We start from the raw sequence: 27,291 nt of genomic DNA on the forward strand, positions 1-27,291 counted from the left end.
TTCTTGATAAGGACACATCAGTGTGTTATGTAATGCAAACTGTGGGATATGTAAAAGAAGTTAAGAACATGAAATATATATATATGGTATATGTGTAGTGAAAGAAGAGGTGGAGAAAAGAAAATGTGCCAACAGTAACTTCTATATTTCCATTTTCACCAAAATTTAGTATAATTGTTTTTAGTTTTGCCCAAGTTTAACATTATATTTTAAATATTTGCCCTCTTGGGATGGTGGTGTAGTGGTTTTAGATTTTGGCAGAATGGGAGTGAGAATATCTGAGTTTCCTGCTGCCACAAAGAGTTGTAAGCATGAATATAGAACTTTGTTCCCAAGAAAGATAAATGGAACAGTACTGCAGCATGGACCAAACTGGCTAGAGATGAGGTAGGAATGTGTACACCTCAGAACATGCCAGTGGGGACAACTGAGAAGAGCTGAGCAGCAAACAGATCCAGCTTCATCAAAGTAACCATTGTCTCCAATTTCCATGTGGACACAAGCAATTCTATACGTTCCCTTCATGCCTTGTAATTACTGCAAATGCCTCCTGGAACTAGAGGCTATGCAGGATATCTAGGAAGTAAGTGGAAATTAAAAACACCTGCATTCAAATTTAAATAATTCTTCAGAATACATGGAACTGACCAAGATTCACTTTTTGCCATCATACAAAATGTTGCTAGAGATGGAGACTAAGTTAAGTCATCAATGAGAAATAAATTATATTGCTTGGACATCTGAATTGGAGGTTTTAAAACCTCGTACAAGAAATACTCCTTTAGAAATGATGCTTCAGGGGCATCTGGATTGCTCAGTGGTTAAGTGTCTGACGCTCAGCATCCTGGGATCGGCACTATGTCCAGCTCTGCGCTCAGTGAGGAGTCTGCTTAGGGTTCTCTCTCTCCCTCTGCCCCTCCCCCCCTCTCATGTGCACATGCTCTCTCTCTAAAACAAACAAATAAATCTTTTTAAAAAATGATGTTTCAAATTTGGCCACAGCTCTAAAGGTGCAAATACCTGAAGAATACTGCTCCCTCAGCCCCCATCACTGACATATCCAATGTTGGATAATAGTGTCCATAAAGAAATGAATTATCATTTCCCATGTCTTACTTGTTATATGCAAATTATATAGAATTAATCTTATTTTACTTCATACATCAACATTCTTTTTCTCCTGCTAAAAGCATATAAGAATTCTGAATTACCAGAGATTAATATAAAGCCATCAACTAACACACAAATCTCTTTAAAACAGGGCTTACATTTGTGTGAAAAAGACTGATTTTTACATAATATTTAGATCTAACCTGGTGCAAAAGTATGAATTAAGCATGTGAGTTAAGCACAAAATTATAGAAAGACCCCCCAATTTGGGATCTATACCAGAGATTGGCACTTTTCTTTCTATAAAGAGTCAAGCAGTAAGTATTTTAGGTTGATGGACCGTACCTGTCATAGTTCTTCAGGTCAGTCATTGCAGCATGAAAGAGGCCAGAGGAGGCAGTATAAACACAATACTCACATCTTATTTGTTTTGATAAAAATTTATTTACATAAACATGTAGTGGGCTGGATTTGGCCATAGTTTGCCTACCTTTTCCTCTGCACTCCAACTAGATTAAGCTACATTTTTTGGTTTGGTAGTACTCCTGTAATCACATTCAAGGTTATATCACTTTTGTGTTTAGAGAATGCAGCAAGTTAACTGTCCTATTTCTCTGACTTATGTCAGAGAAAGGCATACCTATAAACACAAAGATATTAAAAGACTAAGGAATTTATCTAAATAATTCAGGTGTAAAAAGTAATTGAAATATTCAAATATTCAAAGAGTATTGTAGCGTAAGCTGTGTTAATAGTCTCTTCAGCCTTTTAGTACACTCCATTAATTTTTCCAATGTATTTCATGTGTTTGGCCAAAAAATTCGACAAAATTGTCTTAGTAAAACAAAATCCATGGGTTTATTTTCTCTGTTTGTTTTTCTGAAGATCAATCAAATTAAGTTGGGACTACTTTTCATTTAGGAAGCACTTGTTTAAATTCCTTTAATTGAACTAGATATTTAATTTATACATTATTTATTGATTCTATTTCTGTTCAGTGTTATTTTTAATTCACGTGGGGTATTTCTTATATTTCTTATATTTTCAAGTTGAGTATTCTTGTCAATCACTTGAAGTTGTAATTAGGGAATTGTTTGATTTGTCTTTCATGGAACTCTGTGATTACTTTTTATTTTTCATATTTTTCTGTGTTTCCATAGGTTTTTGTGAGACTTCATAAAAGTTTAGGAAATGCATTAGTTAATTGCATTAGTACAAAAAGTGAAAGTCATCTAACAGCCTTATTCACATATGGTCTAATTTTCCAACTGTTGTTTTTGGAACTTAAGTTGGCTAGAAAATTACCAGTCTTTTCTCATTAGACTGCAGAAATCAATGCATATTTATTAGATGTTATGTAAAACCTTCCAAAGACCCCACAGAAGTGAGGACAATGAGCCTATTTTCAGGAAAATTGGATATGCTTAAATTTTTAAGAACTATTATTTTTGGGGTTTATGGATGAAAAGAAATATTTTTTTCAGATAAATACAATAGAAATGTCAGTAAATAAAATTCAACTACTATTTCCTTTTGATCATTTCTTATTGGTTTCTGTGTGAGTACATTGTACATTGTATAGCAATGATACTGGCTCTAAGATATTTTGTCCTAAAATCCTTTTCTGTTACTTTGATAGATCTATTTACATCCCATCAACATTTTCCCATCTGACTTTTCTTATGATGAGAATTTTGTAGTAGGTTGCTCCTATTTAAAGTTGAAGTTTGTATTTTCTTAGAGGTTGTATTAAATCTTTAGATTGGGTAGTATAGACATTTTATTAATATTTGTTCTTCCAATCCATTAGCATGGAATGTCTTTCCATTTCTTTGGGTCACCTTCAATAGTAGATATCTTCACTGGTGAATTCTACTAAAAATTTAAGGAGAAAAAAATTTCTGTGTTCTACACAGACACTTTCTAATAACTGAAGAGAAGAGAATTCTTCCCAATTCATCTAGTGAGAACTGCAATGCTATGATACCAAACCAGACAAAGAAAATTGCAGTAAAAGAAAATGATAGACAAGTATCCCTCATGAACATACATGTAAAAATGCTTAACAAAACTTTCACATTCTGAATACGTCATACTAAGTGGGATTCTTCCTAGAATGAAGAAGATAGATGGGATGAGGAGTTAATATTCAAAATTAAATCCATCTAACTGACAAGCTATTAACAAACTAAAAAGAAAACATACATGATCCTATCAAAAAGTACAGAAAAAGCATCTGGTAAAATCCAAAATTCATTCCTGATAAAAAATTCTCAGCAAATTTGGAATAGAAAGTGTTTTTGTCAACCTCATAATGAATATCTATGAAAAAACAGAAAACATAGTTGCTAATATAAAATTAAGCATCATCTTAAGGTTAAAAAACTGGGTGAATATTTTCTCTTAAGGATCATGAAAAAAAAGAATGGTCACTCTTGACACTTCCATTCAACATTATACTACTATTCATCATCAACCAATGAAATTAGTCAAGAAAACATCAAAGGCATCCAGATTGCAAAAGAAGTAAAATTGTCTTCATTTGCAGACAACATGATTGTCAATGTAGAAAGTATGATGTAATCTATAGAAAGTTATTAGAAATAAGTGAGTTTGACAAGATTGCTGAATACAAGATCAATGCACAGAAAATAAACAATCAGCAATTGAAATGAAATCAATGCCATTGGTAATATCATAAAAAATAAATATTAAGTACTCAAAAAGAATCTACAAAAGAAGTGCAAGACCTGTACATCAAATAATAAAACATTGGTAAGAAATTGGTAAGATAATTAAAGGAGCTATATAAACTGAGAGATGTATTTTGTTCATAGTTTGAAGACTGTTATAAAGATTCCAATTATTCTCAAATTGACCCACATATTCAATACAATCTTAAGTCAAAGTTTAGCAGATACCTTTTTGCTGATTTAAAAATTCATGTGGAAATGCAAATAACTTAAAATATCCAAATCCACTTTGAAAAAAGATGAGCAAAATTGGAGGAATAACCCTACCTGATTTTATGACGTATTTAAAATGACACTAATCTAGTCAGTATGGTGTTTCAGTTAAGACAGACAAATAGATCAATAGAACAGAATAGAAAGAAAAAGGGAAACACAAGGAGATTCATAAATATATGGAATTTTGGCAAAGATAAAAAGGTGTATCAGTAGACAATAATCTTTTTAAGGAATGTTGCTAGCGTGATTGGCTATCTCTAGGGGAAAAAATAGAGGAAAAAATTCAACTTTGATTCATTCCACGTACCATAAACAAAAGTTAATTCAAAATGAATTATATACCTCAGCGTAAAACTGAAATATAATAAAGTTTCTAAAAGAAAACAGATCTGAATTTTTTGTGAACTTGGGTTAATAAAAGATTCTTTAGGTATGACACCAAAAGCATAATGCATAAAAAAAAAATAAGATAAATTCAACTTTGTTATCTTCGAAAACACTGCTAAGAGAATGAGAAGATAAGCCACATACTGGGAGAAACTCTGAAACCTCAAAAAACAAAAAACAAAACAAAACAAAACACCCAATTAAAAATTAGCAAGAGATTTCAACAGATACTTAACAATATATACAAATGTCAAATAAGCACATGAAAAGCATACATCAGGGAGATGCAAATTAAAACCACATGAGATACCATGATTCCTTCGATAGCTCAGTTGGTAGAGCGGAGGACTGTAAAACCACATGAGATACCACTACACACCTGGTAGAATATGTAAAATTTAAAAAGATTGTCCATATCAAGTGTTGCCAAGAGATATCGGAGCTCCCATATACTTCTGGTGAGAATTTAAAATAGTAGAACACCTTTGGGGTATTGTTTGGCAGTTTCCTAAAAACATTAATCATATACCTTCTGTGTGGTCCTATCATTCCACTCCCACATAGTATTCCAAAGAAAGGAAAGGCAGACAAAGAAGCCATGCATACTGTGTGATTCAATTTAAATAAAAGTTTAGAAAATGCCATTATCTAGAGTGACAGAAAGTAGATGTTTCTTGGAGACTGTTAGGAAGACTTATCTGAAACTGCAATCTTAAGAAGTCTTAATGCTGAAACCTGTATGCCACTTAGGACAGAGTCAGCACAATTGTGAAAACAATCATGTTTGCTCTAACCCAGGTTTGTACTTGTTGGGTAATGAACATGTGGCGAGTTGATTGATGGCATGTTTTAAGATTACAAGACAAAATATGTTACATAAACTAATTAAGACTCATTTTTTCCTATAAAACTAGAGATAACAAAACTTAGAATTTTTAAAGGATTCAGTGTTGAATGTAAAAGCACTTACTACTATTCTGCCTCTTCAATTTATAGAAAGTATTTGAGTAGGATTTATTTATATTATTTATTCATATATCTAGTTTTAAATTTTTATTTTGGGGGTTTAAAATTATTTTTTCATATATTTTAAAATCTTGTTTTTTATTTATAGTATTGTCTTTATATTTTGTTAATAATTCTTTAAATTTTATCTTTAACTATATTTACATGTGTCATTTGAAAGACTCTCTCTTTTATCAGAGAGTTATGCTAGATCTTTGTATGTGTACTAACCAAAACTGACTTATTTTTTCAACCTTGGTTCAATTAAAAGAAATTAAAAAGGCAAGACATTAAAATTAGCAGTCTTTAAAAAGACTTTAACCTCATTGCCATCATACTGGACTACCGTATTCAAAGTCCAACTCTGGAACACCTGGCTCATCATCAAATGAATACCCTGAAAGGGTGCTAAAGGAATAAGCCAACCTATTTGTTTTATGTAATTATCTTGGGATCTTCTAGAGGATCATGACCAACATGCCATCTGGAATGGTTGTCTTTGTTGAGGATGGTTTAGTATATTCTACCAGTACCACCTTATATAGTATATTCTATCAGTATCACCTTAGAATAACCTCTTCCTCTGAATCACTTTGGGATGATCATGGCTACACTCTTCCAGTTGAGAATGAAGTCCCAAACGCTCTATAGGAGTAGTGAGCTGCTAGGACATTTTGCTTCCTGGGTAGGGCTTAAAATGTTACACATAAATCTCACCACTGACCCAGAGTAGAAAGCATTCTGGAAAACCAAACCTTTTGAGCACTCCCTCAGTAAGAGTCACTGCCAGAATTTTCTATTTTACTTCCTCATCCCGATCGCATCTCAAAGACACAGTGCTTTCACCTACTGAAAAAAATCTCTAGATCCTTTAGTAGTACTTTAGTACTAAGTCTCTCATCCAAGCTGGACATCTCTGATCCAGACTGATACCTTCAGTTTGGCCTTCCTCAGTTTTATAAGCATGGTACAGTTTTATTATACTGTTACCAATCACTTTCTCCTCAGTATGGATTCTGTTCCCTGATTGCCTTTATTTCAGTTAGACCAAGTGATGTTTGATACTTGCTGAAATCTGACTAGATCAACGGATCTCTTTACCATTCTCTGCAAACAAATATTTGTCTCCCCCTCTTTTGCCATGCAATGGACTCTTACATTCAGTCTTACATTACTCTAACTTCAGTCTCTGTTAAGGGCATCTCTGTGGCTTTTTCTGTATCTAGCAAAAGCCTAGGAAAAATTGAGTGCTGTAGTTGTGTAGTACCATTCATTCTACTACAGCTCATGGTGCATTGTGAATTATTGGACATTTGTCTTTTTATTCTTTGAGGACAGTAACTGATTCGTGTTTTAGATTCTCACAAGCTAGCACGATTCTGAGTTATATTAGGTACTCATTTGAGTTTAATGATTACTTCGTTGTGGAATGATTCTTTATATAACATAAGAGTTTTAAAAATTCAAGAAACACTAAGTTCATTCAATTTCCTTTAATGAGTATTTGTTATAAAAAAAAAAGAGGTATAAAATCCTGTTCCCAAGTCCAAACCACTTATTAATTTTAACCTTGAGTTTTCTGAACTACCCAATTTAAAGTATTTCTGTTTATAACTGAAAGAAAATGTTTTATTGAAATGTTTGAGATAAAAAATATGTATTACAAAAAGCATATGACAAACATTTCAAGAGTACAAAATTAGTCGTAGAAATAACATAATTTACTGGTAAACCCACATTGTATTAGAAATGTGCAAAGCCTTTCCAAGTAAAAGTTTTGTTATTTTTTAATACTGAGCACCCATTTTTATAACTTAGCTTCTCAAGAGAGGTACCTGCTTGCATACATTTTATCTGTCTCTTAGATTCAAGGCTCAATCTTCTCAACGGAATATGAGATTTAAATCGTAATAAATCCATTGACAAGAATTTTCTTTGGTGGACTCCAAAGTTAGCCAGAATTTTAAATTTCAAGATATAAAAACCTGTATGTAAGGTGTTCTATTTCCTTCAGTATCTATCCTACAGGAGATTAACCCCACAATTTCATTCAGAGAAGAAAAAATGAGATTTGTATTCAGAAGTGTTCAGTGATTGCTTTTTTGTGCTGGTGGTTCATTTCCTGAAGTCAGTATGGCTCTCATAATTTTCTTTTAAAATCAGGTTATTCATTTAGGGTCAAATAAACTTTGTTGTCTGATTGCTGGAATTTTCATTGAGAACGACCTTCTCTTGATCGTCTTCTAGATCCTGATAGGAAGAAAGGAAAATGCATAAATTATAAATGTGATAAAACTTCAGAATTTAACAATGTGGTATTCTGTGCATGACTATATTTATTAAAGACCATCATTTCTTATTGTAATAAACATTAGATTATGTTTCCAAATCATATCCTCTGTTTATGATGATAAAATCAAAGTTATTTTTTGATCAAAATATATGAAAATAGTAATTTAAAATTTGAGGATTTTAGTTGTTTTAAAAATTTGGATGGATTAGGATGTTTAGAAGAACTCTATGATAAAACCTTCAGTTAGAAATTATTTGTGCAATTGATTTTTAATTTCAAATGTCTGTATGGGACTGGCTTAAAATCAGATATGTCTATAATGCCTTGTGATTTCTTTTGACTATTAATATGAATTATTTTATAAATTCCAAATTTATAATTTGTTCTAAGTTCTGCATGAAAAATCTTTGATAATTTAATGTGTTAGAATGCAAGATAACCTAAGTGAAAGATTAGAAAATGCACATAACTACAGTTATGAAGAAAATTATGGTGCATGGGTGATACATACATGTGTATAACTTGCATATTATATCAAAATTTTATATAAAGTTATATTAATAACTTTCTTTATGTGTATTCATTTGCTTATGTTTCAGACTGTAGTCTGATCTCAAATAATAACATGTTTAGAGAGCTCAAGCTCAGTAGCAACCAGCTTTTGCATGGCTCAAACTCATGGATAGCTTTTCAACTTAACGCTACTTGAGTCTACCTCAGTGCACCCAAAAATCTAGCAGTTTGCATGTGTATAATTGCCTTTCCTTTAACATTTGTTATCCTTAGATGTTACTAATAATGCAGAGCATAAATAATTCCTTTTTGATTTTTATCAAAATACTTTGCCTCAAATTTGCTAACTTTTCTCCCTAAAAGACAACAAAGTCCAATAAAATATATTAAAACCCTATCCTTTGGCTTCTCTTAACATAATAAGACATGTATCCCATACATTTACCTTGAACTCTTTTGTTGGCTTGTATCTTCCTCACAGGCGTGTCTAAAATTAAATAGTTGTAGTTAGAAATACTTTGAAATTATGGCTAACCTCAGACAGGAGACCGAAAATAAGGAAAAGCATAAAGTTTTAAGATAAGCATCACTTAAATATGTAGATTTTCATTTAGAAAAGTGAGAGTTTTTCATTGGCCATAGACAATTGTTTTCCATAATCATTATGAATGTTCCCTATTTGCAAAACATTGTTTCATTATGGCATTTGGAGTCCCACACAATGTGTCATTTTTGCATGGAGTAAGTGACTTACAGGACTTTTCACCTTTTTTATAGAACGCATTGCTTTCTGATAAAGGGATATTTAACATTATGTAAAGTTTAGCAGAAGCATCTTCTCAGAGATATCCAGTCATTTCTCCGGTTATTCCTATTTGTGATGTATCAGACTTCTGCCTAAAATTCTCCTTGTGAATTAGTTCATGATTACCTTGCAGAACATGAGGACAACAAATAGCATCAGCCTAATAATGCTAGAAATATAATTTTACACAATTCAAGAAATGTGTGCCAACATACTCCCAAATTTAACTTTAATCCTACAAAACCATTTATAAAATTAACTAGTTAAAAATAATAAAAGCATTCTTATTTACAAATATCAAATGTTTCATAACTGTAGTTTTTTGTTGTTAGAGTTGCAGAATATTTCCCAATTCCTTGTTTTTCTTTAACTCATCAGGAAGACCTAATTCACATTTTCACTCAGCTATCAGATGCTTAAGATCAAGGAATAAATGTGGTTTCTACAGTAACTTCATTTTTCTGCTTACCTTTAAATTTTTTTCTCTAAATTTTTACTTCTTGCTTTTATAGATTAACTATACACAATAATCAGGTCAAAATTTTTCTATTATATACATTTTTTCAATTCTCTGAAATTCTGTTAAAAAGGAAAGCAAGAAACTACCACCAACAGTAATGTTGGCTTTATGTCACCAAGAAACATTTTTAAAATATTTGAATAAGTTTGTTTCCATGTGGTGCATTTCCAACATGTTTTTTTTCACACAAAATATAATATGGATAAACATTTATAATATTATGTTAATAATATAATACAGAACTGTAGAAAACCTCATTAGATTGGAAAGTTTGAGATAGGATTATTATAGAATATGCTCTAATTGATATATTTTCATTAACTTCAGGTTTATTTGATAGCAAAATGAAGGCTTATGAAATATAGTCAAGAAAAGATGGATCCAATCTTTCATCAGTGACTTAGACTATTTACAGTAAACTTATTTTTTTAATTTTTTTAAGATCTTATTTATTTATTTGAGAGAGTGTAAGGGGGAGAGAGAGGGAGAAGGAGCTGGGGGAGGAGCAAAGGAAGAGGGAGAAGCACACTCCCTGCTGAGCAGGGACCTTGATGTAGGGCTCCATCACGGGACCCTGGGATCATGACTGGAGCTGAAGTTCGAAGCCCAACGACTGAGCCACCCAGGTGCCCTTATAATGGACTTATTAAACACCAAATAACAATTATAGTATAATTTAAAATATGGCCACAGAAGTGTTAACAACATTACATTTCAAAACAATCACTTACACTCATTCTTTCATAAACTTGGTGGCATCCAATTAATGAACATCAATTAAATAATTTATTAATTTGTTACTGTTTTGCTATGGTACTAGTAAAATAAGAAGTATTAATTGTGACAAAAATATATATTTAGAAGAAAGCCTAAATAAAGTGAAGAAAATCAGATTTGTCCCCAGTGGCTGTCTTAAAATAAATAAGAGTTGTATCAGGTTATGCTTGGAGAAGAAAATGTGGCAAGATAAACCGATCATATGAATGATCCCACACAAATGACCCACTCTAATGTTTCATGAAACATCCCAAATGCTTCAGTCCAGTTATTTATAAGCCTTTTGAATATTTATATGGCTCTCAGAAATTTAAATTAGGTGTAAAATATTACTTTCTTAAGTTTATCTCATGTAAGTTTATTATGTAAATATAACTGACCATGATACTGATAATAGTTCACATTACTGGGAGCTTGTATTTGCTGAACATTATTCCAAGTGCTTTCCATACATTAACTCATTAAGACGTAGGTAACATTAGCATTCTCGTCTTCAGATGAAGAAACCAAAGCAAAGAAAGAATCAACTTACTTAAGTAGTTTGAGTTGGAGCCCATATCAAAAGCCACACCTACAAGCTGATCCCTATTCTCCACACAGGCTTTACATGTTATATTGGCAGATACATCAAAATCATCCAAAATGGCATTTTTTGTTCCTTTCTCTATAGGTTGATATTCTCCCTTAATTACTTCAGTAGTTTCAGTTAATGTAGCCTTACCTAAAATAAGTGTGAAGTTCTATGAAATTCATGAGAACATTTTTTGAGTTAAGGGCTCTGAAGTACTTCAATGATGAATCACAATATTGGTACCAAAAGGACCACATAGCCATGTTACTACTAGTCATGACTAAAATAATTGAGGAATATGTTCAATTCATGAAAATGTACTATATGCACCACTATGAACAGTCTAGATTGGAAACTCCAAACTTTGCGATGAGGACTATAGTTGGGATAGAGATCAATTATCTATATTCTGAAAGAACAAAGGCCAGTCTTGCATAATGTGACCTTTATTCACAGCAGATTCTTTGTAAATAAGTATCTCAGGATATAGACACTTGTAACTCAGTGATGACCCACTGATTTTATGGGACTAGAAAAAAAAAGTACCATGTCCAACTAGTGTTCAGATACTAGTAACTTTACTGCTTATCTTGTCTTTATGATGTGAAAATAACCCTTGAAATGTTTTGAAAAACCTTATAAATGTTTTGATAAAAACTTACGATGTGGTATTGTGAAAGTTAATGCTTTAAAGACATGCAGAGAAACCAAATATTGGGAATTAAAGGAATCAACCCTCTGGGATAAAAGAAACAGGACTTAAAGAAATATTTCATTAACTTAAATTAGAATATTGTATTCTTGTAGCAGATATATTTTCTTTTGCCTGAAGTTATTGTTATGTACTTAATTCTTTGTTTATCATCAACTTGTTAAGATGGCCTTATTAAAGAGAAGAAAACATACTTACCTGAAGTTGAAGCCTAAATAAAGTAAAGCAGTGTGTGTGTGTGTGTGTGTATATATATATATATGTACAGCTACTAAATGATTCATTCTCTAGAAAGCAATGCCATTCTACAAAGCTGCTTACTATGGTAAGGACTTTAAAAAAAAAAGAATTCAATTTAATCTTCATAATATCTTCCCCTCTTCCTTCATATCTCTGCTTTCCTAACAGAAAGTTAAACATTCATGGGTAGATGAGTGAATTCTATATTAGATCATACAGAAAACCTTGGTTCTTTTATGGCTCTGGCTGTGTCACACACTCCCTGCAGTCTGAAAGGAAATCTTGTATTTTTCAGACACATATTTTTCTCTTGAGGGGAAATTCAATCATTGGTTCAATAAAATTATTTATTTTTACTATCTCTGAACAGTCTCAACACTATATAGAGATTTTAACTAGGTTAAAATAAAGAATAAAGAAACAATTGCCTATAATATGTATGGTTCCAAGAGAATTTACATCTTCTTAAACGTAGAGATACAATTTAAGCAGAAAAGCCATCTAGGATGATATTTTGGATAAATACCAAACTGCAGTTGTGTTTCTGAATTCATAGCATATTTCAGGAAGTGTATTTGATTTTTCTGAGTAATTTCAATACTTGTTTCTCTAAAGCAATTTGTCGTCTAAATACTTTTGTTGCTAGTAAAAAGAACTAGAAGTTCATTTATTCAAATGCCAATTACTCAAATTATGTTTTATTAGCATTTACTGTTTCTTCAAATAATTGTTTAGAATTTGTCTAAGATTTTGAATTCTTTTTTTTTCTCCTTTGCTTTTAAAAGTAGGTCCTTATAATGCTATAGACAGAACATTCCATACTTTAAAGATTAATTTCATATGCAAAATAAATTCCATCTCCAGGTATAGATTATCACCCAAACTGTTAGAAGAAACAGATATCCATTCTCAAGAATGTAGTTTGGAAAAGAAAATTACTAAATGCACTTGTTTTTTTGCTGGATCTATGCACTAAAAAAAAAAAAAAAAAAAAAAAAAACAGCCCATAAACATGCCTTTTATTATTGTTCTGGGGGCAGTGAATACATTTTTTTAAATGTAAAAAGTATGTCAATTTGGGCTTCTTTAAACAACTATTACTTTAAAAAGTATTCTCCTGTCAGATACTTAAAATATTCTTATGATTATTTGTATCAAAGAAAAAAATATTCATTGCTCCCCAAGTTTTATATCATAGAACTTTTTAAAGACTGTTTAAACTAGTAATCATTTCTCCATTATTGTTAATTAAACTTGTGGTGAACCAATCAATCTCTTAAGACAACAGAACATGTTGTCTTTTTCAACCTTATTAAAAGAAAAACCTGAATGTTCAGTCTTTAAAAAGTTGAAGAACTCAGTCTCCAGAACCTGTTAAGCGGGTTAGTTGTTTCCCTTTTACTAACCTCCCTGAAGCAGTCTTTTAATTTCTTCATCTTCAAATAAATGACCATCACCACCTTCAATGAATTTGGTGACCTTGGTGACCTCTGAGAGGATACATGTTTATAGCAGAAATTGGTTTATGTAATAAAAACACAGAACACTTGATATGCTATATAATGGCATCTGGCTAACAATGAATTCCAGACTTGATTCTGGAATTCCACACTTGATTCTTTCTCCAGTTTTCGTGCTGTTTTTGATAAGCCATTTTTCTTAGAAAGTTATTGAACAATATATAACAAATATATTAATAAAACAAGCAATGTAATTGTTATTTGAGTTTCATTCTCTATCTTTGGGCATCTTTACTATGTTGGCATGGAATTTGAACAAAAGAATGAGAATAGAAAATATATAAAAACCCTCGAAGATTATTTTAGACTTTGAAACAACTTAGGTAAAGTCACATTCTTATTTTTCTAGACATGCTGACCTTCTTGAAACAATTTCTTCAAAGTTTCTTCTGTTTCTCCACCACCAGTAGAAATCCTAGTGTATTTTATTTCAGGACCTGAAAGAAAGACAATTTTTAAAAAAAGTCTAAAATACCAGTAGACAAACATCCACTCTAAAGGGGCAGATAGACTTTATAGGCTACATGACTTGTGTTGCCGCTATTTAAATAGTCATTCTAGGAGAATGATTGTTATAGACTTTACACAAAGGGATGGTCACCCTGGGTTCCAATAGAACTTTACATAAGTAGGTGGCACAGGTCATAGTTGCTGCTCATTTAAATGAATACTTGTGAAATAGCTGAATTCAGAATTTTTTTTAAAAGATTTTATTTATTTATTTGACAGAGATCACAAGTAGGCAGAGAGGCAGGCAGAGAGGAGGAAGCAGGGTCTCTGCTGAGCAGAGAGCCCAATGCGGGGCTTGATCCCAGGACCCTGGGATCATGACCTGAGCAGAAGTCAGAGGCTTTAACCCACTGAGTCACCCAGGTGCCCCTGAATTCAGAATTTTAAATTAATTCATTGGTGAGAGACTGATACAGAGGCTTACTAAAGTTAGAGATCAGTTGTCTTATATCAATTTTCATATATTTTGGTATGTAGATGTGTAAACCTTAAGCTAAACAGGAAATCAAAGGAGGGAATGGTTTTTCTTCTAAGATTTATTAACTCATTGATAAATGGAAAAGCAAAAATATTATATAATATGTATGAATCTGCATTGTAAAAAACATGCTCATAGATTTGTCCACAAATTTCAATTCAGAGAAAAACATAGATTGCATATTTAGGATAATATTATTTCTGCCAAAAAGAAATAACTTCAGTAACCATCATGAAAATGACTTAGTCAATTTCTCTCATGATTCTTATAGAGAGAGATATTTTAAGATTTGGTTTTACTCTTATAATTCAGGCATAGTTCCATGTACGGAATCAAAGTTTACCTGTAATGATTCGTTCTTCCCTTGTCTCTTTTTCAGTTATTTCCACAGGCACTCCATCAATGATTTTAGTGTATTTTTTAATAATTGGCTCTAAAAGTAGGGGAAGAAAAATGCATTTGATGTATCCCCTTAAGGATACATAAGCCAGACATTTTAATGATTAAATATATTTCTCAAAACAGTACCACTTAGAATTCAATCATAATCATTTTGGGGACATATCTCAAATAGATTTAGATCAACAAATATCCAAATGGTAGAGCTATGTCCTGAATCTTGGGTGAGGGAGAGAGCCAACTGGCAAGTTAACTCTCCATGTCATACTCTCATACTTGTTTTCTGACTGTGGAATGAGTGTTAGTAAGAATCCAGGGAATTCTACATCATTAGAGTGGGAGCCCTATCATCAGTCTCAGCAGTGATTTATTAGCCAATCTCAACACAATGGCTATTTTTTCTTCTAAGTCCAATAGATTACTTTGTATTGACATTATTGTTATTCTATTTCCTAATCATCACTGGCGTATGCACAGTAATGACAGTTTTGTTGGACCTGGTGACTTAATGGATAAATTAACTCCAAGTAGTTAAAAACTACTTTAACTCCATTAAAGGTAAATTGTATTTTATCTGATTGGAAGGAAACAAAAACAAAAACAAAACAAAAACCCCACCTAGCAGGAAAAGCCCATAAATGAGACGGATATCCCCACAATTTAAATAAAACAAAAGCCAAGAGAAAAGAGATGCTCAACATATTTAACCCAACATTGTTTCAAAATAATCCCAGTGATCCTAACTAGGCTTTAGGAATACATATAACGCACCTCCATGAATCACTTCAGTTACTGTTTCACCTTCTTTAAACAGTCTGAACTCAGGTTCACCTTCAGTTTTGACCTTTGATATTGTGGGTCCTGAGGCATTGTTTTAGGAGACAAATTATCATGTTAAAACAGTTCTTAAACTTTCGCAGAACAGGAAATTTATTTCACCGTTTGGTGTTACTGAAATGTCAAAGTGGTTTCAGGCTTTATGAAATCAGTTTTAAACATTTCCCACTGTCTTCAAATTAGGCAGTATTTATGCGAACAAATGACAGTCTATTGTTGTGTTGCTAAATTTACTTTCATCTGTTTCAGCATTTAGCATAAATCCGTCCATTTATTCATAGTCATAAGGTAGGATCAAACAAGGTATTATGTACTTTGTGAATCATACAGTACGTACGAAATTGAATTGCTCTCATGATAACTAGTGTAGATCTTACTTTACTATACTGGTATCATTGACTACTCTGTCCTTATTAAATTTAATTTAATTTTTAACTACTCAGTATTATATACTTTTTATCAGATGGGCATAAGACTGAAATTAAAAGAAATCTCAACTTCATGTCTATATTTAAGATGCTGAATTTCAGGTTTTATGGGAAAATGGATTTGAGTACTTACCTTATATATGAAAATGATGCAAACATTTACTGATTAATAATTAAACAGCCCTTCAAATGCAAGAGTTAAACAAATGTTGCATTTGACTTACAAAATGATTTCACTTCCAGAGAAAATCATTTTGAATGTTAGAAAGCTGATTACTACATTAGTTAACCAAGACTATTTCACAGAGAAGGAGAGTAAAGTTCAGTACATTTAACTCATACTGTAACACCCTTTAACAGTTGAATATCACTGTATTTGCTTATCTTTGAGAGGATTTATTTGCTTGTCCAGAAATTGTTAATGTACACCGTTACCCAGAATTAGCCTAAAACAATCTAAAATAGTGAAAACAATTGTTCTTTCAAATAAGGAGTGCTTCATACCCTACTATTGATCTACGGGATCAAGGAATATTGAGTATCAAATGCAAGGCCAGGTTTTTAAGGTTAAGAAATTTCAAAAGGAAAATACCCTTAAGGAGTTTAAGGACAAGAAATGAGTTAATAAAACATCTGAATTGACATTTCTTTGGAAGAGCCTAAACTGAAATTTCAGAAACACCCTCTTTCATTATGCACTATGAAGGCAGGGATTTTTATCAAATCTTTTTTTCATATTTACTCCCTGCACCTAAGAGAGTGCCCAGCACAGTAGTAAGATGTTCATTAAGTATTTGTTGAAATGAATTTCAGTTGATTTATTCTTAATTCTCTAATCTGGTTGAAAACGTTTTATAAGAAACATCTTAAAATTGTGTTTTAGAGCCTAATACATTTATAAAGAATTCAAGAATCGTCAAGGAACCTGCAAAAGTTCAATGAGAAGGAAACTCCAGTAGCAATCTTAGAGCTGGACAATTATAAATGGCTGCCACAATAATTATTGGTTTCCTTCAGTATTTACACAGAAGTAAAACTTCTGAGTTTTTGAACTGAAGACTTTTTAACACATAGGTAACAATAAAAATGACCCCATTTTTCATCCTGTTCCCTTTATAGGAAGAACCCAGGTAGGACTGATGCTTCACTGTGTTCCTAATTGAAGAAAGATTAATACAGTAGATTCCCACTGACAAAGATTGAGAAGATAAATGGGTTGAATGAAAAAGCTTGAAAGAAAAGGTAGGAATCTTTGAAAATAAGAAGAGCACATGTGAATGATTTTGATTATAGAAACTGTGTACAAGTGATGATACAAAATTTTAGGGATCTAATTTTAAAACAGTTATGAGTATGTTAAAATCAAGTGTATTACCAAAAATCATTTGATCACTTTTTATTAAAATCATCAAGAAACATTTTGTCAACAAAAATTTCAATGAAATTTTTGAAAATTTAATTTCTTAAGACACAAAGTTCTCATCAAAATATAACAGCAATTAAATGATCATAGGTAAAGTATTTTTTTTAATAAACACAGATTTCAATATTAGGTCTCAAGAAGAAATTAAATATGGATGACTAATTAGCTAGGAAATAAATTTTGCACACAAGTTTCCAATATCTGGTTGTAAATCATGGCTTGCCTTTAAAAAAATAGACAAAAATACTCAAGAAATTGCCATCTCAGTTCAGAGAATGAGAAGAAATTTCAAAATCAAAGAAATTTAAAAGTTTTTTGAGATTCAACTGAAAACATTATTTTATCCTTTTTTAGAAGACCATTTATATACTTCTCACAGAAAAGAGAAGAAAGGTTAGTCTTTTCTCTGTGGCAAGTAACCCCATTAAGATGCTTAGACATAAAACAAATCATTCTTAAAGTCTGACCCTTGGTAATAATTAAAATACATGAAACGAGGGTGGCGTCAAAGATGTTGGATAGAGTTGGCTAAAATAGACAGTGAGTGTAGAAGTTCGGGACTGTAATTAATAATTCTAAGATTTGACTCATGGCACCAGATACTTATTCCTTCTTCTGTTTCTGGTGGTCTAATTTAAAAATATGTCATATGTGGTTCTAATTTTAAACTCTTTCATCAATGTATAGCTTCAGTGCTCTCTTAGGTCATTGAATGAAAAATGCCTGCACTTTTTGGAAGAGCTTTTATAACAAGAAATCATTTGGGGAGATTGGAGATAAAACTAAAAAAGAAATTAAAAAAAAAAAAGGAGTCTAACTGAAGTAGAAAAAAAACAAAAAAAAAGCTCAGGATTTATTATTTGTTTGTTTGTATGCTTATTTATTTATCTGGGTACTAGTGCAAATGCAATGGCCAATTAGGTTCAAATGAAATCAAGTACAAGCAAATGTACTGAAAGTATTAGGAATGCACCATCTACTTTGCTAAATAATTTGCATTCCGCATTCTGCAATTACATGAGCATGCCACTGGTATAGAAATATTTAGCATGTTAGTTTCAAAAAGAATGTAGATACATTCATAGATATCAGTCTATTATTTGATTTTTTTTTTTTTTTTACAGTAAAGGAACCATGATTTTTACCTTCAGTTTTGATAATAGGCTGAAGACTGCCTTCAATCACTTTAATTTTTGGTTCCACAACTTTGGTTATAATTTTAGTTGCTGAAAGTATAGAAAGTGGAACATAAATGATGTTTACATAAAAACAACCTGAACAAAATCGCCTTCTTTTTTTTTTTTTTTAAATCATTGTTGGGTACTGAGGTATAAGTTGCAGTAATATGTTCAGGCCATCAGATACAGGAAATATTCATGGTACATTATCTATTTATCTTCTCATGTCCAGATGGTGTACTCTAAAGTCCAGTGACTTGGGTTTGTTCCAGTGAAATATATGCACACTAAGTGAAGAATGCTGTCTAGAAATCTGTAATTTTGAACTGCACCACTAAAGCTCTTTACCTTCTTTTGAACTTCTTGAAAATATTGGCTGCATAGCAACAGAAGACAAATAAACATGATTAATTTCATGCAATTCATAATATCTTAAATTGCATTGTTGGATTCTTTCTCAAAAGACAAACTTGAAAGACAAAGACAAAATATTTTTTCATGCATCTGATAACAGTGATACAGAAAGGAAAATATGAAAAATAGTTCAGAATAATTACAAGTAAAAAATAAATTTCAGCCAGCCAAATATGAGCTCTATGCAACAAACATGATATGATCAGTATTTAAGTTATCAGCTAAAATGTCTTTAATTTTCAGCTTTAATATCATGATCATTTTTTAAAAGATTTTATTTATTTGGGAGAGAGAATGAGTGAGAGAGAGAAAAGGGGAAGGGGCAGGGGGAGAGGAAGAAGCTCCCTCTGAGCTGGAAGCCTGACGTGGGCCTCAATCCCAGGACCCTGAGATCATGACCTGAGCAGAAGGCAGATGCTTAACTGACTGAGTCACCCAGGTACCCCCTATCACAATCATTTTTTTTTAAATTTAAAAGTATATATTTTAAATGTGTGTCATTGACCCAACTAAGACAATAATATGCAGAATTTATTTAAAATAGCAAACTATTGGTTTGGCTTTTGGTTTTATAGATAAACTGGAAATGTGCCTCTGGAGCCATTCATCCAGGGCTACTGGCTTTTTGTCATTTCTAATTAGAAGCCTTAAAAGATAGATCCATTAGATAGCGGGGCTGTGCTAAAGCTAACTGTGCAATCACAACAGATTGTGTTGACACCTTAGAGATGAGATGTTAGCACAGTTTGGGTTTCTGTCACATTCTCACCTCAGGCTTCTGAAATCTCAACTTTTTAAAATTCATACGGGGTCTAGATCTTAATTATCACTATGGTTGAGTCATATCAAATTTTTTATTTTGAAATCTTAAATTATGAAGCTCTAAAATATATCAAATCTAGGCATCCAATTACTGATCCCACAAGAAGAATTTTTCCATGAAGGCCAAATCCACGAGGTCTCTGCCTCTACTATCAAAATGGGTTAATTACTTTTACCTTAAGTTTTTACCTCTTATTAAGGAACTTGAAGTGCAGGATATTTAGTTGGTTGTTAGTTTTGTTTCAATCTTGCTTTCCTGAAGAATTAAATAGTTTTGACAGGTTCCGGACTGGGGATTAAATACTGATTTTATTCTGCTCTACCTCAATTGTTACATATTCAACAATGTATATGATAGAGCACTTCCCCCCCATACAATTGGAATGTATGGTATTTTGGGGACAAGAATAATATGTAGCAAGGAAATTAAAGAAGTTTTAGAGACAAGTCAATGAAGGAACACAAAAATGGAATCTTAGGTTTAATTGCTTACTACCTCTATTTGAAGTTCTTCTAAACAGCAACATGCCCATCTGGGCAAGGGTTAAAGAAACATCGGGCATTAGAATGTAAATCTCAGAGCTGTTTCAAGAGCTTTGAGTAGACAGACGAGTTTTATTAGATTTGCGTGATTTCATAAAATATAACATTTTCTGTGAGTGCAGATTCAATTTTAATAGAGAAAAATAAAGCAATTATAAGATTTTGGCTCATGGAACAAAGTATTTCATTGGCCTATGTAGAAGGTAGTTGACCTATCATGGGTAAAGTAGGAAAGGTAAAGAAATGTGTTGTAGATATACAACTTAAGTGAGAAAGATGACATAACATTTCTGATGAATAGAGCCCATGATGATTCTTTAATTTATTTTAAAAATATATACAAGATTGAACACTTCCATACTGGAATTTATATCATGTTGAATCATATCTATTCCAACTCAATCTTTAAAATAGTGCTGAGCTGGCCTGATACTGGATTTGCTTATGTTACTATTATACAACTGAAATCAGGAAGAGCAGCAGACATTTTGTTTTGCTCCTTACATTGCCTTCATTCTTCCATATCTAGTGTAAATCCTGAGGAAAAAAAATTTTAACTCAATAACAGAATGCTCAGAGTATAAAATAGAATTGTTTTCTGGCCAGGATAAGAGTGGGAATTGAAGTAATACTTTTGCTACTGGTACATTTTGAATGTTTAATTGTAGAGTCAAAACAAAATGAAAAGAATTTCTGCTTTGAAAGCTATGAAGAAAGAAGGAAACAAGAAAGATGAAGAAAAAGCCATATTGAAAAAGGAATACTACAAGTTACATTTATGAGACTGGAATACCTTTACCATTGTTAAGTAGTAGAGGTTTAATTTTGATAATCTGGTAGAGTCAGGGATAAAAGAACCTTGGCATCTAGAAATTTTAGGTTTATCACCTGGCAAATTCTTTGTTCCTTCATCCAGTTTTGGATGGAAAGAGTTTTTGAGCTGCCAACTCATAAACATTAGGATTCCTTGGCACACCATGGTCCACCCTGTCCTTAGACCGCTGACGGCTTGAGGGTGGAATGAGCTACAAATCCTTCAGCAGTGTTACATCTGTGTCTACACATCTGAATTTTCAGATAACTCTGGAGTGCCTTTTAGCTGTCTCTCCTCTTTGTTTGTATGTCTTTTTTTCCCCCCTGCTTCTTTTTCATGCAAGCTATTACATTTTACTGCTATTCTCATATCTTATCATTCCTGTTTTTTTGAGGAATGGGGAAGTTCAGTTTAGTTCATAGGATCTGAAGGGTATGGCCCTGGCTGAGAGGTCTCAAGACCTTAAGCCTGCTTCAAGTGGGATGAAATGTGTCTTTGTTTAGAATTCTAAACACCAGATTATCAATAAATTCTGTTTCCAAGTACAAAGAAAATTATTGTATTTTCTTTTTTTTTCTTCTTGCCATTGTTATGTGACAAATATTCTTTATATACTTACTGTAAACAGTCATGGGGATTTCTTTGAAGGTGCTACCACGAACAAACTGAAAATAAATATTTGCTTTTAGTAATGTGAAATTAATAGTTTTATTAACTAAATAATGGCACCACTTTAATTCATTTTGCAATATCCTGTTATTGGTCCAGATGGCATAAAAAGTACCAGTTTATTACTCAGAGTATTAAAAATTATAAAATAGCTAATCTAAAGTGAAATAGGTTTTTAAATAGTATTTCATATGTTTTCTCATACTTTGACTCTACAAGGACAGAGGAGCAGAATACCTTTTTACCTGTAACCACTGGGATTGGTGATGGTTTTTTACCTTTTATTCTGTAGCAAGGGTATTTAATAATAGAAAAATTATAGTTTTTTTTTTCTTTCCAATTGGGCTGTAAGTTTTTAAATAAAGGGCCATCTATGATTCAACTTATATTTCCCATTACACTTAATACACTGTTTGGGACCAAGTAGCTTTTATTAGATATTGTTAAATAAAACCATAAAGAAATTATGTCATTTATTCACAGGTAAGCCAGTGGTACATATTCAACAAAGAGCAATCCATGTCCAGCATACATCTACCTATTTATTTATTTATACATTTCTAGTCTTTTATGTTAAAATTTCAATATCTGTTCAGCACATTGCAAACAACCCAATAATGTTCTGTACCTTAATTTGGATGTATTTGATCAGTTTATTAAGTATTTCCAGCAGCCGATCATTTCCAACAGGTGTGTCTATGAAGAGGAAGATTAGATGAATATTGATAAGAAAGTGTGAAATAAAAGTCTAGGTTTCTATTGAAAATGATTTCATTCATTAATGAGTTCAATAATTACCAACCTGCTGGGTAGAGGAGTTTATCTACAACATGAATGACACCGTTTGTTGTCATGATGTCAGATTCTTTTGATTTCACTTCGTTCACCAGAAGTGTATCATTTACCTATCAAAACAAGAGATAATGTCAAAGAGAAATTAATGAAAAATTAACTTTAAGATAATTGAAAAATAGATGAAAGCTATCCTATATTCATTCTAAAGAACTTACTCCTTTCAGATAGATTTTGCTTCCTTGTGTGGTCTTCAGAATATTAGTAACACCAGGTTCGAATCCTTTTCCAATGAAAACGCCTGGTGTTAGGTGATAAAGGATGATGTTTTGAAGGGCATTTTTGTCACCTGGGGGGGAAATGTATATTTATAACACGTTATATTTTTTGATAGTTTGATGCTGGAAAGACTAAGGATAGACATATTTTTTTGTCTTTGTTTTTTCCACACTGTAATTTCTTATCATATCATTGTTCTCTCAAGTTGCTATCAATGCCATGTTGAAACTGTCACTTCGGTCTGTTCACTCAAAATACTGGCCAACCTACTGAAAGGAAGGAAAATCAAATTATTTTGGGGATTGTGTCACCTAATTGTGTGGACATTAATAGAAATAGCATAAGTGAACATCTAGCTCTACAATCATGACAGCAAGCAGTTAATTAAGAATATTAATGAGTTATCTTCTGCATATTCCAAGTGGAATTAAAGGAAACTAAGGCTAGACATGAGTATTAAAGAGGGGACATTTTTGAGGTTGATTTCTGGGCAGGAATGCTTGAGGAAGAAATGAGATCCTGAACTCTAGGGGCAAATATATCTGGTATTCACTTCTACTCACGAATCAGAATTTCCTTTTCTTCATTTGTCATTCCCTTAAAGGCATCATTGGTTGGAACGAATAAAGTCCAATCCCCAGGTTGTGTCAGGAGCTCTTTCAAGTCTGCAGCTTCAAGTAGGCTGAGGAAGACACTAAGCAGGAAAGACATATTTATTCTGTTAGATTTAGATTTAGGTATTCATGGAATAGAATAGAATCCATTTACAGTGGAAAGCATGAGAAATTTTCATGCATTTTTTCCTAAGATTTATTTTCTTATTTGAGGAGGTGAGGGAGAGGCAGAGGAAGAGGGAGAGAGAGAATCCCAAGCAGACTCTGTGCTGAGCACAGAGCCCAACACAGGGCTCGATCTCACGACCCTGAGATCATGACCCGAGTCAAAACCAAGAGTTGGACACTTAACTGATTCTGCCACCCAGGCCCCCCATTCATCCATTTTTATGTTTCAAATGCAATTTACCTGTTAAGAAAGTTTTATCATGGGGAAATTATTTAAATATACATATGGTTTTTAAATCTCCTAAACTAAATGTTTATCTTACAAAACTTGACAAGGTCACACTTCATGACAAAATAGAAGTGAATGTTTTTCATTTAATATTCCACAAAATAGTCTTTGCTAGTATTTACTGTTATTTTTTAAAAAAACTTAGATATAAAAAAAAATTGTAAGGAATAGGCCAATGTATTAGATTGTTTCCCTCACCAAATCATATTATGGTGCACCAGGAAGCAAAATACTCTTAAGAACATATTTCAGTTTTGAAAATATTTGCATGGACTTCTTATTCTAAATTCTATTTTCAGCAATACTGAATAATTGAATGCCTTTTGGATACTAACTGTGACACAAAACTATGTCAATAGTTCACATGTTTTTGTTGTTGTTTTTTGTTTGTTTGTTTGTTTTTGGTGGGAGTGAATCCATTTGGCTTACCTAAAGCGCTTATCTTGTTTTAATTTTTCGTGGAGGGATTTCTCTGCTGGTTTGATGATTTCTCGGAATATATGAATAGCACCATTTCTTCCTTGTTTGCTTCCTCTCACCATGCATGAATTTTCAATGCAGACAGCCTAGCAAAGAAGGAAAAGATACAACTGTCTATTTCCTTACTTGAAATGTCCTATGTGGAAGTAGAGGCAAAACTGAGTTAATGGATTGACTCTTTTAAGAGGTCTCCTAACCTCTCTGGCCAAAGGAAATAGCATCTCACTTCTTTTTTTAAGGTCTGGCATAATCTGACTTCACACTTCTTATTCAATCAGGTTTTCTAGTACTAGTTAACTACCCTCTATGTCAGACAGGTAGTTTCATCCATAAATAACAAAAATTCCATAGAATTCCATGTGTGTATTTTTCATCATTCTTCTCCAGGTTTGAACCATTCTTCTACACCCTCTTTAAGAAACTTTCACTCTCTAACTCTTTAGGACCCTCTTTAACCATAAAGTTCCCTGACTTCAGTGCCTTTTGAGATTTTCACAACTATTTACTATATAATTTCCTGACTATAAGGTTCTATCAATTATGTCACATTATTAATTTTGTTATCGTGTTTTTTGAACAAATCTATGTATATGCAGCCCATTTCCTGCATCTTATAAAATGTGTGTCTTGGGATTGTGGAACCATCCTGGGCAGCTGCTGTGTATTGTATCAGGTAATGCTTGACTTCTGTAAAATCTCTGGCCTGGACAGAAATTGAACGGCACCACTACTTGCACAGTTTTCATAAGCAATATTTTCTAGAAATAGTTCCTCAGATAAAGTATGTTAGAACTATTTTCTAGAGTTCAGAGATCTTTAGATGTCTATAAAAAATTATCTTGTAAACTTACAGGAATCCATAAATCAAAAGCTTATTTTAGAGGAGTTTTATGATTTCTAGAACTGAAATAATTAATGTTTTAGAACAGATAATGAAACAAATGCAAATTATCTGAATTGTTAATACCCAGCACTTTTTGTTGCCTTTCCTCACAGTCTTTTCATACATTACTCAGTTCCCGATCTTCCTATGAATATTTACTATTACTACAACTACATTAATAAAATTCTGGACACATCTGCTTTAATAATATTCTTAGTCAGGGAAATGTCATTTGACATTCAGGCCAATGTAGATATTTTATCTTTTTCTGATTGACTTACTGTACGATAGACGAAGACTCTGAGCTGTTTGCCTCCAATGGTTTCAAGCTTTTGTCCATTGTAAAGCTCATTAAGGCCAACTTTTACCTTTAATATGTGATTTTGCAGAATTAATTTAAGAAGCCGCTGGTCCATGCTCAGAGTATCATCTATAAATAAATTCATGAAGAAAAAGGATTACTTAGAAAGCATTAAAATTCCTCCTGATAAGAAAAAATCATGAAAATGGATAATCCCTAATACTATGGAGATTATAGATTCTGCTCTCATAAAATATATGAGTCAACTAACTGCTCAAGGCTACAAATTCCATGCACTAATTAGAAACTCTGCGAGCTCTTTGATCAAATGACTGTAACATTCTTCTTCTTCTTCTTTTTTTTTTTTTTTTTTAAGATTTTGCTTATTTATTTGACAGAGATACAGCAAGAGAGGGAACACATGCAGGGGGAGTGGGAGAGGGAGAAGCAGCTTCCCATGAAGCAGAGAGCCCAATGTGTGGCTCAGTCCCAGGATGCTAGGATCATAACCTGAGGCAATAGCAGCCGTTTAACAACTGGGCCACCCAAGCACCCTGGCTATAACATTATTCTAATTTTTATGAGAATTTTATATATACTGGTCACATGACACTACTGACAAATCATTTATAAATTCATCGTTACTTACGAAGAGAAAATCAAAGCACATTCACCATCCTAACAGTTATTACAAAGAGGAATAATAGCATTTCTAGGAATTTGAATTTTTATTAATAATTTTATGCATCACAATTTAACATTTGGGAAAATGTTTTTAAAATGATACTTATTTTTTAATTACTAAATTTGCTTTACAATTTAAATATGTCTTTGTGAAATCACTTTTCTAGAAAAAGTGGCAGGTTACACCAATCTAAACAACATCCTTGAAGAGCAGCTAGTAGATAAAGTACTTATAATAATAGTTTACATAATAATATAGAAGTGTATAATAAAAGTCTCTTGTATTTATTTATTTATAATTTGACACCTTATATCAAATGTTGAGATGGAAAAATACAACTATTTATTTTTAAATATTATGTTGGTGTTAAATAAACAAATCAGATTAATTTTTCTTAAGATCTACTAATACATCCCTTGTATGTATTGGAATTATGAATAGTTTCATAGAATAACTGAATACCCTTTATCACAAACTTTTGCTCCCTGTAGGCTCTTATCTATTATAATGAAATGTTTTTAAATGAAGGACATTTTAATAGAGATGACATAGTACTAACAATGTGTAGCCAATAAAGAAATAATCACCACCTTGTAAAATGTCGGTTGTTCCTTAATGCAAACAATCATGGTGAAGAAAAATGTGTGTGAGGGTTGGTGGGGGAGCGAGAGTAGGAATGACAGTGTCCAGTACATACCTGAAAATGCATTATTCACAGGTGCCAGCAAAGTATATTCCCCATCTGGCCGCAGAGCGGATGCCAAGCCTAACTGGGCCACGAGGTCTGTGAAAGTGGTTTGCTGATTTCCAGCCAGCTCAATAACTTGTTTGGCTGTAAAGTAAACCATCACCATCGCAACAAT

The 27,291-nt window shown here is 32.4% G+C and overlaps 1 protein-coding gene across 8 annotated transcripts in view; it reads right to left on the reverse strand.

Moving 5' to 3' along the window:
• Positions 1-6,949: 6,949 nt before the first annotated feature.
• POSTN (periostin) overlaps positions 6,950-27,291 on the reverse strand; it is a 34,130-nt gene continuing 13,788 nt past the window's right edge. Inside the window, exons 9-23 of one of the 8 annotated variants that reach the window (XM_044249621.1) lie at positions 27,126-27,260; positions 25,724-25,872; positions 24,509-24,645; positions 23,572-23,702; positions 22,948-23,078; positions 22,740-22,842; positions 22,566-22,633; positions 21,888-21,933; positions 18,643-18,723; positions 15,581-15,670; positions 14,754-14,843; positions 13,782-13,859; positions 13,309-13,392; positions 8,723-8,764; positions 6,950-7,721 (exon numbers count right to left, since the gene is read on the reverse strand). In XM_044249621.1, the coding sequence (XP_044105556.1) occupies positions 7,684-7,721; positions 8,723-8,764; positions 13,309-13,392; positions 13,782-13,859; positions 14,754-14,843; positions 15,581-15,670; positions 18,643-18,723; positions 21,888-21,933; positions 22,566-22,633; positions 22,740-22,842; positions 22,948-23,078; positions 23,572-23,702; positions 24,509-24,645; positions 25,724-25,872; positions 27,126-27,260 (1,403 nt within the window). In that variant the 3' untranslated portion in view covers positions 6,950-7,683. The remainder of the gene's footprint in view (positions 7,722-8,722; positions 8,765-13,308; positions 13,393-13,781; positions 13,860-14,753; positions 14,844-15,580; positions 15,671-18,642; positions 18,724-21,887; positions 21,934-22,565; positions 22,634-22,739; positions 22,843-22,947; positions 23,079-23,571; positions 23,703-24,508; positions 24,646-25,723; positions 25,873-27,125; positions 27,261-27,291) is intronic. The other 7 variants (XM_044249622.1, XM_044249623.1, XM_044249625.1 and 4 more) reach the window with 7 other exon arrangements.

The sequence above is a fragment of the Neovison vison genome, chromosome 5 (assembly GCF_020171115.1).
Source record: "Neovison vison isolate M4711 chromosome 5, ASM_NN_V1, whole genome shotgun sequence".
NCBI lineage: Eukaryota > Metazoa > Chordata > Mammalia > Carnivora > Mustelidae > Neogale > Neogale vison.